This window comes from Diabrotica virgifera, chromosome 6, assembly GCF_917563875.1.
Source record: "Diabrotica virgifera virgifera chromosome 6, PGI_DIABVI_V3a".
NCBI classification, from domain to species: Eukaryota; Metazoa; Arthropoda; class Insecta; order Coleoptera; family Chrysomelidae; genus Diabrotica; species Diabrotica virgifera.
In genome coordinates this window covers 41,495,409-41,509,181 of record NC_065448.1, presented here as the reverse complement: position 1 = coordinate 41,509,181, position 13,773 = coordinate 41,495,409, and the positions used below count along the sequence as shown (strand labels likewise).

At 31.1% G+C, this 13,773-nt stretch overlaps 1 protein-coding gene across 2 annotated transcripts in view; it reads left to right on the top strand.

Annotated features, from left to right (window-relative positions):
- Positions 1–13,347, top strand: part of LOC114324520 (neurexin-4) — a 167,677-nt gene extending 154,330 nt beyond the window's left edge. For both annotated transcript variants that reach the window (XM_028272379.2, XM_028272380.2), the window contains exon 20: positions 694–13,347. In XM_028272379.2, the coding sequence (XP_028128180.1) occupies positions 694–884 (191 nt within the window). In that variant the 3' untranslated portion in view covers positions 885–13,347. The remainder of the gene's footprint in view (positions 1–693) is intronic.
- The last annotated feature ends 426 nt before the right edge of the window (positions 13,348–13,773 follow it).

The following is a 13,773-nucleotide window of genomic DNA, read 5'->3' as shown; positions in this document are numbered from 1 at the left end:
TGTACAGTATGTAAATCGTTCAGCTGGACATAGGGAACATACATTGTATTATATTGAGATACTTGTGGCAACTGAGCTCTCTCAATGACAATATGATTATTAGCATTAAGGGGCATTAACCTCAAAATTCACAACTCATTTCGAATGACACAAATAAACGTCAAAATATGACAATGTAGTAGCTGAATATTTTTGGCCTAAGGGAATGAGAAAACTGTTTAGTTTTACAATTAGTTTTTAAATAAAAAATATTTTAAAAATTAAAAGTCAAATTATTAACTCATTAATCATAAACTTTGTTTTTGATTTATTTATTGACAGCCTTGCTTCAAAAGTCACTCATTCTATTCGTTCTAACAGCTCTATTGCAACAAAAACTTGTACTCGAACAGAAGCTTGAACTAACACAGGTTAGCGCAGTTGCCACAATTCTCTCCATGTATATTCCCTATGTCCAGCTGAACGATTTACGTACTGCATAATAGCATGACATCATACAATAATCTCAAAAACATGTAAATTTATAGGTTTTTATCGCTAAACTTCCCACCTCTACTAGTTTCATTTCTTTTTATCTCACAACTTAATATGTTTCTCATCTTTTGCGTTATTTTGCCGGTTATTAGCGCGCTCATCACTCTATATTTCTTATAAGGTAACAATCCATATTTTAAATCATATTTTATATTTTAGGTGTTCTGGCCATCGTGTTCATAGCCCTCGTCATCCTTCTAATAATCATTGGTAGATACTTACACCGACACAAAGGAGAATATTTGACCCAAGAAGACGCCGGTGCAGACACGGCCTTAGATCCCGACACGGCCGTTGTGCACGGCGCCACCGGACATCACGTTCAAAAGAAGAAAGAATGGTTTATATAGAACCGATATCGATTACGTTTAATATGTTTTTATTGAAAATTGGCCTAAATAGTACAAGTACCGCTGTAATATAGTTTTGTATTCGATTTAAGTAATATTTTATCGATAATGGTTGCAATATGAACAAGTGCTGTACTTTACACCTTAAAATTAATAGTGAAATCAATTTATGCCAGTTCGTTCACAGTAGATATGCGCATTTTGCTTATTTCTGATAGCTGAACACTTTATCATACAGTCGATTTCCTATAAAACATTCCCTATTTTGATTTTTAGAACGAAGTTAAAGTTATAAGGTTATTAGGTAAAGTACTGTACTATAATTTTACGAAGATGTGTTTCCTAAATCTTAGTGTAGTTATTAAAAACATTTTAAAATAAAATTACATAGAATAACACAGACATACATAAAGTACATTTGGACGGGATTCTGCAGAAAGGAACCAAACCACAAATATGTGTTTTTCCTGTTAACGGTCTTATAGGTTGTAAAATACCCCGTAGATACTTGTACAGAAAAGAATCAAGCTCTATACGCCATATACCGCCCTCTATGAGCGAAAGAAGCAACTAACATTATCGTTGCAGCATAACAGCGTTCTGCAGAACAGATCCATGTGGATTGGTTCATTTATGCAAATTCACTTAAGTTATTTTGCAGAAGGGAACCAAGTGGATTTTCTTTTAAAATAACTGTTTTCTTGAATTCACGGGACTTCCAGAACAAATTATTAAATCCCAGTAATTTCATATTAACATTTTTTAGATTATACGCCTGATTATGTAACTCAATAATGGAAAATAAATGTTTGTTAACTTTGAATTCCCTTAAGTTGTTTTGCAGAAGGGAACCAAACCACGAAAGTGGATTTTTTTAAAACAACTGTTTTCTTGAATTCACGGGACTTCCAGATTTTGAAATCGAACAAATTGTTAAATTCCAGTAAATTCATATTAACATTTTTTTAGGTTATACGCCTGATTATGTAACTCAATAATGGAAAATAAATGTTTGTTAACTTTTAATTCACGTGAAGTTGTTTTGCAGAAGGGAACCAAGCCACAAAAGTGTATTTTTTTGTAAACAACCGGTTTTCTTGAATCAAACAGTATGTGTTAAATCAAATCTAATGCATATATTGACGATTTTAATGTTAAACCATGATTATTTTTAATAGAGAATTTTAAATTTTATCGTAAAGTTTTTGGCTAATATCTCGGTTTTAACAAAGTGTGGCTTGGATCCTTTCTGCAGAATCCCGTCCATTTAGTAGCTCGCATAATAGCCATAATCCGTTTATAAATAGTTTTCTGAAGAAATATTAATTTTCTTTTCCCCTTTTTTTATATTAAAATCCTTTTTCATGTTCCATGTTCTATCGAAGGTTGGAAATCATTATGTCTATGCGGAGCCTGTTGACTACCGCTCTAAATGGTTCTGCACTACTGGATTTAAACCATTTCCTCAAGTTCTTAAGACAGGATATTCTTCGTCGTCCTACATTTCGCTTTCCTTGAATTTTGCCTTACATAATAAGTTATAATAATGAGTATTTTTGCGCTTTTCACATGTCCTAAGTACTCAAATTTTCGTCTTTGGATAGGTAATGTTATTTCCGCTGCATTACCTGTCCTTGTAGTTACTTCCACGGTTGACATTCTTTGAATCCATGATATTCGTAGGGTTATTCTATAAAACCAAAATTCAGAGGCGACCAATTTATTCAGTTGTACTTGTCTTAGTTTCCACGCTTCGAAGTCTAAAAGAAGAGTAGAGAACAGGTATCACCGACGAATCCTTAGGCGTAGTTCTAACCTTGTATCCTGACAACAAAGAATTTTTTTAAGTTTAATGAATGATGCTATTTCAATACATGACTTAATTTCTTTGGTTTGTCTACATTTGATGTTATCAATGTTCCTAAGTATTTGTAGGTATCCACACTCTCAATTACAGTATCGTCAATAATCAATTGGATGTTTGCTGCTGATCATGAGCGCCCATATAAAAATTCTTAGGGGGGTCCAGACGTGAAGATGTTGCACATTAGATTTTGTATACCTTTGGATGACACTATACAGTTTAAAGCACCAGAAAAGCCCATGAGTACGGGCACCTATTATCATGAGGATGAATTTAGTTTTCTTCAAATTCATCTTCAGTCCGTATTCATAACAGCATTCATGGAGGCGTTACAGTACGTTCTTTAAATAATTTTTGTTATCCGTCATCCTTCTATCGAAGAGTAGTGGAGACAGCGCGCAACTTTGGTGGACTCCTCTCTATATTTTGATATCTCGTGTGTTCTGGTTGTCAATTCTTACCTTGGTGGTTTGATTCCAATGTAGGTTAGATGTAAATAAAAACCTGCCGGTGGCAAAATCGTATCTGCGCCAAATGTACACATGTTGTACGTTACAATCAGTGAGCTGTAAGAGTATGTATCCGATTATTATATTTAGAATGTCTAGTTTCTCATGAATGTCATCAGTTAATCGCTGTTACAACTACATTTTTCTTCTCTATTAGTTGTGCTTCCACTTTTGTTGTATTTGTATTGTTTTAATGTTTCAAAACTTAACAGATTTAGGAATACATCTTTTGTAACGAGTTACAAATATATGGTATAAATTTAAGTTGGTTCTGTCTTGTGTACTGTGTATGGTCAGATCATTTGTAGAGCTCAAAATGTTTAAAGCAATTGGTAGTAACGTTTAACAGTATTAAAAAAATGTGCAGTTTTATTATTTGATTCATAATCTTTTCGTGAGACCTAATAATAATTGAGTATATTTGGCTGCTCAAGGTTCCTAGCAACACACGGTAATTTTTTAATAATATCATTAGAGGTTGTTTCTGGAATTTCTGTTGGTAAGTGCGCATGTAGGCTGAACAGTGTTTAACACATTGGCTGCCATAATGTTAAAAAAAGTGGGTCCCTAGGTGCACGAGGCTCTTGTTTCTATGCTTTTGAGACAACTACGGTCTGTCACGCGGCTGTTATCAACAACAACATGAACACAACATTTATGTCCCACGGCAGCCAACGTGTTAAATAATAAAATACTTATAAATACAAGATTATGTTACAACAAGAAAGTCTACAAATATTACACATTTCAGATCATTATCAATCTATTTTACGCTTTTTATTCAGTTGACTGGTGGGTAAAATGTATATAAAACTATGAAAAAAAACATTGCGCAGCCTACATAACTCCACATTAAACGATTTTTTCCAGAAACGACTTATGTTGGGAAACTTGGTTAGTGAAAATCTTGTCAAACCAAAGCAATGATTTATGAATGACACTGATTACGTTTAAGCAAACTGTTACATAGATTAAAAAACATTTTTATGGTTTGGGTAGTCATCATTCGAATCTCAATATTTAGAATCTCTTGAAGTAAAGTGACAATTTTTTATGTTTGTGTGTAGTTTTTTGTTGTAATGTTTAGGCTTTTCAAAAGGTAGCTTGTCATAGAAATAATAATTATCACAAAGATCGAGATTTTGATAAACTTGATCTAATATTTAAAACTTGGGTCATCTATGTAAAACATATTTGATATTATTTTACTCCAGGTATATAGAGAAAGTCGCTGGATTTTGTATGTATTTTTGATATATAGGGCGTTGCAATAATAGTAGCGGGACGGTCGAATATTTCACGAAATGAACATCTGATCGAAAAACTGAAAAATATCTGTTTAATATTTCTCAAAAATCTATCGAATGATTCCAAACACGCCCCCCCCCCATTCCAACCCCTGGAGGTGGGGGTAACTTTAAAATATTAAATAGGAAGAATCGCCAATAATTTTTATTGCAGACATTTTTTCGAATTGTGGATAGATGGCGCTATAATCAGAAAAGCTATTTATCCTGATACACAAAGTAAATTATAGAAACAGTCTATCTTGGTCCTGGGGGTTGTTACCCCCGATGATGGGGTTGATTTGTTAAAACACTATTTACCAGAATATATTTATTTAGAACACTAAATACGACAGTAACTAGTTGGTGGACAACGTCTCTGATCTAACCACGTGGATTTCTGAATAATTAATAATCTCTTTACTTTCTCCATATCTATAAATAAATCGTAATTGTTTTGTTATGATTGACTACACCTGAATGTGACCGTGAAAACACTAATAGTAACAATTGCTGACTTCAGTGTTTTCAAAACGAGTGGGCTACATTGCAAAACCAATGTCACCCATTTACGTAATGTAAACAATACATGTAAATAATATTTGTTTAAGACTTTAAAAATTAAATCGATATGGATTACTCTTATTTTTTTGGATGCTAATATAAATCCTGTACAAGTCTAATATCTCTAGAAATACACTTCCAAATGAAAAACCCAAAATACGTGTTTAATATTTTTCACAAACCTATCGAATAACACGAAACACGACCCCCACTCCATCCCATGGAGATGGGGTGAGGGTAACTTTAAAATCTTAACTAGGAACCACCATTTTTATTGCAGATTTGGATTCCTCATGAAAAAATGAGTATTTATTCGAGACATTTTTTAGAATTATTGATATATGACGCTGTAATTGGAAAAATACGATTTATTAGTGCCATCTATCAAGAAATCTAAAAAATGTCTCGAATAAATGTTACTTACTTTTTTATGAGGTATTCAAATCAGCAATAAGAAATGGGGGTTCCTATTTCTTCTTCTTCTTCTTCTTGTCTTTTTTCCTTATGCCTATTATGGCGTCGAATAAGTTACCTATTAGTTCCTATTTAAGATTTTAAAGTTACCCCCACCCCACCTCCATGGGATGGAGTGGGGGTCGTGTTGAGTGTTATTCAATAGGTTTTTGAAAAATATTAATCGCGTGTTTTTTGATTTTTGGAAGTGTATTTCTCTAGATATTAGACCGTTTCTATAATTTACCCATTATAGGGTATCAGGATAAATAGTTTTTCAGATTATAGCGCCATCTATCCACAATTCGAAAAAATGTCTTGAATAAAAAATGCTTATTTTTGTGTAAGCAATCTGAATCTGCAATAAAAAATGTGGATTCCTATTTAAGATTTTAAAGTTACCCCCCGCCACACCTCCAGAGTGTGGAGTGGGGTGTTGTGTTTTGTGTCATTCGATATAGTCCATGTGGTGAGACCGCCCCCGTCTGGAAAAATTTCTGATTCGGTTTCTTTGTGGATTCCTATTAAAAAATGTCCCCTTTAAACAAATCTGAAGGGTGCTGGGCGGAATTTTTGGGCAGAAATTGTTTAAACAATTTTTTTAAACAAATACAAACGATCACGTTTTCTTGCTCCGGAACATATATTTTAAGTTTTGTCGGTCATTCCGAACAAGAAAGGTATCTTGTAAATTTTCTCAAATATTGATAGTTTTCGAGTTATGGGCGATTTAAAATCTGAAAAATGCGAAAATACGCATTTTCGAGGCTTAAAAACTCATATTCAAATTAGTATTTTTGAGGTTGCCAGATACTTAAATTGAAGTCTAAATTTTCAGATTCTGAAGAGTGATCGCGTCTAACTTTAATTTATACCGTTGTTTTTTAATTGTTAAATATGCGTGTTTATCCGATTTTTTTGCCGGTGCGGCGCGCTCCATTTCAAAAATCTCCTATTTTGCTCCAAAAAATATTTTTTCTAGATTCTTTGGGACATTCTAAATAAAATAAGTTTCTTTACATTTTTTTCAAAAGTTAATAGTTTTAGGGCCGGTTGTTCGAACGCTAATCAACAATTTAATTACTGTCACCAAAACTGTCAATGTCAACTTTTATTGGGTTGCTGAAAACATAATTGATTAAAATTATGAGATTAGTTAATCAATTAACATAACAATTATTAACATAATTGATTAAGTAATTTCATAATTATAATTAATTATGTTTTCAGCAACCCAAACAAAGTTGACATTGACAGTTAATGACAGTAATTAAATATTTGATAATAATCATTGTTGATTAGCGTTCGAACAACCGGCCATTAAAGTTATAAGCGATTTAAAATCCAAAAATGCGTTTTTTTGTCATTTTTCGGATTTTAAATCGCTTATAACTTAAAAACTATTAACTTTTGAGAAAAATGTCAAATAACTTATTTTATTTAGAATGTCCCAAAGAATCTAGAAAAATATTTTTCGGATGGAAATTGAAGATTTTTGAAATGGAGCGCGCCGCACCGGCAAAAAAATCGGATAAACACGCATATTTAACAATTAAAAAACAACGGTACAAATTAAAGTTAGACGCGATCACTATTCAGAATCTTGAAGCTGAATGTTCAGTCTTCAATCTAAGTATCTGGCAACCTCAAAAATACTAATTTAAATATGAGTTTTAAGCTTCGAAAATGCGTATTTTCGCATTTTTCAGATTTTAAATCGCCTATAACTCCAAAACTATCAATTTCTGAGAAAAATTACAAGATACCTTTCTTGTTTAGATTGACCCAAGAAATCTAAAAATATATGTTCCAGAGCAAAAAAACATGATCTTTTGTATTTGTTAAAAAAAATTGTTTAAACAATTTCTGCCCAAAAATTCCGCCCGGCACCCTTCAGATTTGTTTAAAGGGGACATTTTTGAATAGGAATCCACAAAGAAACCGAATCAGAAATTTTTTTCAGACGGGAGCGGTCTCACCACATGGACTAATAGATTTTTGAAAAATATTGAAAAGGTATTTTTCAATTTTTTGATCCGATGTATATTTCTCCAGATATTTGACCATCCCGCTACTTTTTGAACACCCTATATAACAAGACCTACCTACAGCTGTACTATAAGAGCTGAAAATTTACTAGTGGTTGACTTTCTCTGTATATCCATTTTAAGTTATATTGTTTGATAAAGTTCAAATAATAGTTAATGAGATTGTATAGGATATTTTATGCCACAATGGATTTTAGTTCTTATAAACATGAAGAGGAATCAGCCAAAAGTTGATTGTTTTTGTCTTGATTTTTAAAAGTTTATGATATATATTTATGCACATTTCAAGATATTAAATTGATAAGCAGTTCAAACACTTTTGTGTTTGATTGTGAGGTGGCAAGAAGATTATTGCGATTGATAAGAGATGTCCATCTTTTAACAGGAAAGTAACTGGATATCGTTATCAATTTTTTTGAGACAATTAGGACGTTTTTTGATCTCAATGATTTCTTTAATATTCCTTGGTTCATAAACCAAGCCCATAGTGATGTTTTTTTATCTTTCTTTCTTAATGTTGTTCTGAAGCTATTTCCTTGTGGCATTTTTATGATTAACTGTTTCGTGGGAAATAAGCCACAATTAAATTGAAAAAATAATTTTATTAACGTTTCGAAGCCCAAATCGGATTTCGTTGTCAAAATACAAAATAGTACTAAAATAAACAAAAATGTTGTTGCTAAGTAAAAAAAATTCTAATAATTTATTTAATCTGACTCATTTATATTGGCAATTCAGACGTATATTATACATTTTAAAGTAGAAGACTTTAAAATGATATCGCCAATATTTATGAGTTGCGTTCCTGGGACGACTTTACTAAAAGATAGTTCATTCGATTACATGAAATCAATCCCAACTCAAGAATATCCGTCACAAAAAAATCATAGCATGTGATTTGTCTTTCAAAAGACAAACAAATGCAACGATGACAGTAAAATTCTCGCGTTAGAGATTCCATAGTAAATCACGAGGGAAAACCAGGAAAAAACCTCGTGATACTATCCCGACATCGTAAGTATTTGGTCTTACATTTAATTTACTTTCAAAAAAACTAATACCAAATTCTGACTTTAACATGTTTATATTATAAATAATATCATTAATACATAGATATACAATAAGTAATACTAAAATATAAAATTTGTACTAACTCGATATGTTATTGACTTACTAATCGTGGTATTTTCTTGCTATTGACTTCCTCTTTCAGTATGGGTAACCACATCCTACTGCATTCTACCGAGGAATTTGCGACACAATTGGTTTCATTTAGCATAATTAGAGCCGCTTCTTTGATTTTTCTCTTTTTACTATCTGATTCTTTCAGGACTATACTTGAATCTGTCCACTAAATTTTTACTGCCATCGTTGCATTTGTTTGTCTTTTTAAAGACAAATCACATGCTATGATTTTTTTGTGACGGATATTCTTGAGTTGGGATTGATTTCATGTAATCGAGTGAACTATCTTTTAGTAAAGTCGTCCCAGGAACGCAACTCATAAATATTGGCGATATCATTTTAAAGTCTTCTACTTTAAAATGTATAATATACGTCTGAATTGCCAATATAAATGAGTCAGATTAAATAAATTATTAGAAGAATTTTTTTTACTTAGCAACAACATTTTTGTTTATTTTAGTAGTATTTTGTATTTTGACAACGAAACCCGATTTGGGCTTCGAAACGTTAATAAAATTATTTTTCAATTTAATTGTGGCTTATTTCCCACTAAATAGTTAATCTTTCTTTCTTAATAGATATTGGAGGAAAGATTGGATAAATGTTATATTATTGGTATCTATACTAAATTTACATTCAAGATGCGTAGAAATAAACAAACCAAGACACGTTAAATGCTACTAGGAGCACTCCCGAATCATAATTTACAATGTATAAACTTTGGAAATCATGATTTGGGATTTACAATGTATATACATTGTAAATTATGATTCGGGAGTGCTCCTAGTAGCATTTAACGTGTCTTGATTTGTTTGTGTCTACTGCATCTTGATTGTAAATTTAGTTTAGTTCTAACTCCCGGAAAGGTTTTATGAGTAAATTATTTTTGTTTACAAAAATTGCTTCTTATATTGTGTGAAACATAAAAAAAAACATTATTTGCTTGCTAAAAATATTTTATTTTTGTGTTGTTAACTTCTTAGTTCTAGTCTGTCAATAGCCTGTTTTGCCATTACTCATGCAACGAAATACAGACTGTTTTCTGTTGGATTAGATATTACCCATTGCAGGAAGCGCTAAAATCGGCAACATTGCTTATGAGAAAGAGTTACATTGTCATTGTAGAATGACGAATGACAATGAATCCGCGCGAATCAGGTGCATTACGTGGCAAGCAGTGTTGCCATGTATAGGGTATACAGGGTGAGTCACCACTAACGGGACGGAAGATTACAGCGAAATGGTAACAGATTTGAAAATTTTTTTAAATTAATAGTTTGTAAGTTGATAAAAGCTACATTTTAAAATTCTTTTGAAATATACAGAATGTGCCAATAAATAGCGGCGTATCAAAGTTTAATTTTTTCTTATGGAACACTCTGTATTTTATTACATTTTTTAATTGTCCGCAAAAAATAAGTTATAGTTTCATAAGACTTCCCTATACCTATGTACAGAGTGTTCTGAGTTATGTTGACTTTTCTCAAAATGTAAAGTTTTAAAATAAGGCTTATTCTCAAGTTTTTAAGAAATTATAAAAATATTACTTTTACATATAAATAGTTGGATATTGGTTGAATGTATTCCATGAATAATTATTACACATATGTCTACAGGGTGTTCAAAATTTACAGTTTCATTATTGAAGTATTCAATGTGTCATATGTTGCTTATTTTTAATAGGACACCATGTATATTAATAAATAATTATACTAAACAAATTTACCTATTTCGAATGGTATATGGATGTCCTATACCTAGGTCTCATAGTTTTTGCGTAATTTACAATTATTTAAATTCTTAATCTATAAATCGATTTTAAAACAAAAGATGAAGTTAATTAATGTCATTGTATGACATTGTTATTTTATAACAATACGGTCTGGTAATTATCTTATAATTAATGTATTCCATGATTGATTATTACATATTTATTTACAGGATGTTCAAAATTTACAGTTTCATTATTGGATTATTCAATGTAGCGTAGCATAATATGATGGTTATTTTATTAGAGCACCAAGTATATTAATCAATGATTATACTAAACACAGGTTCCTCTTTCGAATGGTATATAGATGTTCTATAACTAGGAGTCATGGTTTTTGCGTAATTTACAATTTTCTTAAACGGTACATCGATTTTAAAAATATTTATAGTCACTCTCGATTTTTAAACCCATTATCTTGGCATAGTTGTTAAGAGTGTAGTTGTAAATAAATATGTAGATATATTTTTATTTGCTGATTTGTAAAATACATTTTTTCGTTATTGAAAATAACTAAATACAAAACGAAACATAAAGAATCTTAATAAAACAAATACATAAATAATAAAAAATGAACCACAACTAACTATAATATAAGTAAAAAATTATCAGTTATGTAATACATGTTCAAAATGTTTATACAACAAGCGATGTTAAATGATTTGTTTACATTATTTAGCATAGCTGGTGTTATAGACGCAAAAGCGTTCGAAATTCTTAATTTCATAGAAATATCATCTGAAGTAGTAGGGTAGGAAGTGTAGCATTTACAATATTTTTAATAAATATAACCCTATTTAAAAAAATTCATCTTGGTCAATCCTGGTGACCTAGGTGGCCAAATATATGGACCGGAGCTCCGTCCAATGGGAGCCACATGTTTGTTCCCACGCTAAGTGGAAGGTTTTAAGAAGGATCCAAAAAACTTCTTCTAAGAAATTTAAAAAAGTTGCTCCATTCAGATTTTTGTGATAAAAATATGGGTCGATAACGTACTCGCTCAGAATAGGTACTGCCCCAAACATTAACACTTCATCGATGTTGGCGATCAACAGTAAAATGTTTTTTTAGTGTATCATAATAAAATAACAGCTATGTCTATTAACTAGACGATTATTATGAAAAGTAGGTAGATTCGTCTGTACACAATACAATCTTAAAAAAAAACAGGATCTCCAAATTTTAAAGTCTATAAACGAAAAGTTAAACGTTCCTGTTCTGTCTAATGCTGGTGAAATTGAGTTTTTTATGGATGATAGTGGTCTTTCTTATGTATTCTACATACACTCGTTTGACTGATTTCCAATTGACTCGAAATTTTTCACGTACTAGTATTTGGATTTTCCATAACAGAAAGCAGGACATCAAGTTCGTTGACGTCATCAAAAATAAATGGTTTATTTTTATTTAACTTTTAGTGGCTATGCAACATTACCAGTAGCACGGAATCTATCGAGAAATCTCTCAAAAACGTCCTTTTTTGGGTGTCTTCTATCAGGATACTTTTAGGCGTAAACTTTAGAAGCTAAGAGGCAATTTAAAAATATTCCCCAATGCAAAGTAGCGTGTCTACTCTTTCATAGATAGCGTGATTATTCATTTTTAGGGACAATAAAATTTGAATGAAATTGGCTCTGCCGAAGCCATTTTTGAGTAAAAAAAAAATTGAATATCATACACGGATGTTTATAGGTTTGATAATTACCAGACCGTACTGTTATAAACTGACAATGTCATACAATGACATTAATTACCTACATCTTTTGTTTTAAAATCGATTTACAGATTAAAAATTTAAATAATTGTAAATTACGCAAAAACTATGACACCTAGGTATAGGACATCCATATACTATTCGAAAGAGGTAAATTTGCTTAGTATAATTATTTATTAATATACATGGTGTTTCATTTAAAATAAGCATCATATAACACATTGAATACTTCAACAATGAAATGTAAATTTTGAATACCCTGTAGACCAGTGTGTAATAATTAATCATGGAATACATTCAACCAATATCCAACTATTTAGATGTAAAAGTAATGTTTTTATAATTTCGTAAATAACTTGAGAATAAGCCTTCTTTTAAAACTTTACATTTTAAGAAAAGTCAACACAACTCATAACACTCTGTACATACTTATAGGGAAGCCTTATGAAACTGTACCTCATTTTTTGCGGACAATTAAAAAATGCAATAAAATACAGGGTGTTCCATAAGAAAAAATATAACTTTGATCCGCCATTTATTGGAACACCCTGTATATTTCAAAAGAATTTTAAGATGTAGCTTTTATCAACTTACAAACTATTCAATTTAATTTTTTTTTCAAATCTTACCATTTCGCTGTAATCTTCCGTCCCGTTAGTGGTGACTCACCCTGTATATCTAATTTAAAACTAACAGAAAGTAAGGTTATTATACCATATTTTAAATTCATATACACATTCCTAAACAGAATCCATTGTGGTATCAATGACTATCCGTGTACGTTTTAAGTATTATGTTTGTAATTGTTTTCCGTCCAATTTTATTTTGTATTATTTATTTTTTATATGATTTTTTTTATATGAATTTATACGTTCTTCCAAAGTAACGGACTAGACCTAAAAATCTACGAATCATATTAGTTTTAAAATAAGTGCCTTTGGCATTTTGTTTAAGTGGTAGCAAAGAAGGAATAATTTTCCAGTTTTTATTTTAGTTTTTACACTAGCCTATGGTAAATATAAATTATACTTGTATATTAAGAACTTTTTTACAAATAAAGTGTTATTCTAAAGTTGTGAATTATTGTCTTGATGTTTTTTTTACCCCGATGTATCACTTTTAGAAAAAATGGTAGAATTAGGGACGGAAGTAGTGCTTAGAATTTGCAATGAGAGCTGGAATACCGGAATTTGGCCAAATGACTATAGACAAGACGAAAACGGCGGGTTCGAAGGGAAAAATATTCCCATGAGATTTTTTTGCATAATCACATTCGTGAGATATCCCAGAATAAGGTTCAAGAAGTCGCCCACGTGAAAAGTGGGCCAATTTTTTTTAACAATTTTTTTTTAATCAATTGCAAGAATCAATATTCTTGGCCCGAACAATTTTTTCTTTAATTTTTTGGACCATTTTGGACAAAAAAGGTCTCTTATAATTTTTCTCTAAAAATGATCGTTTTCGACTTATAAGCAATTTAAAATTGAAAAAAACGAAA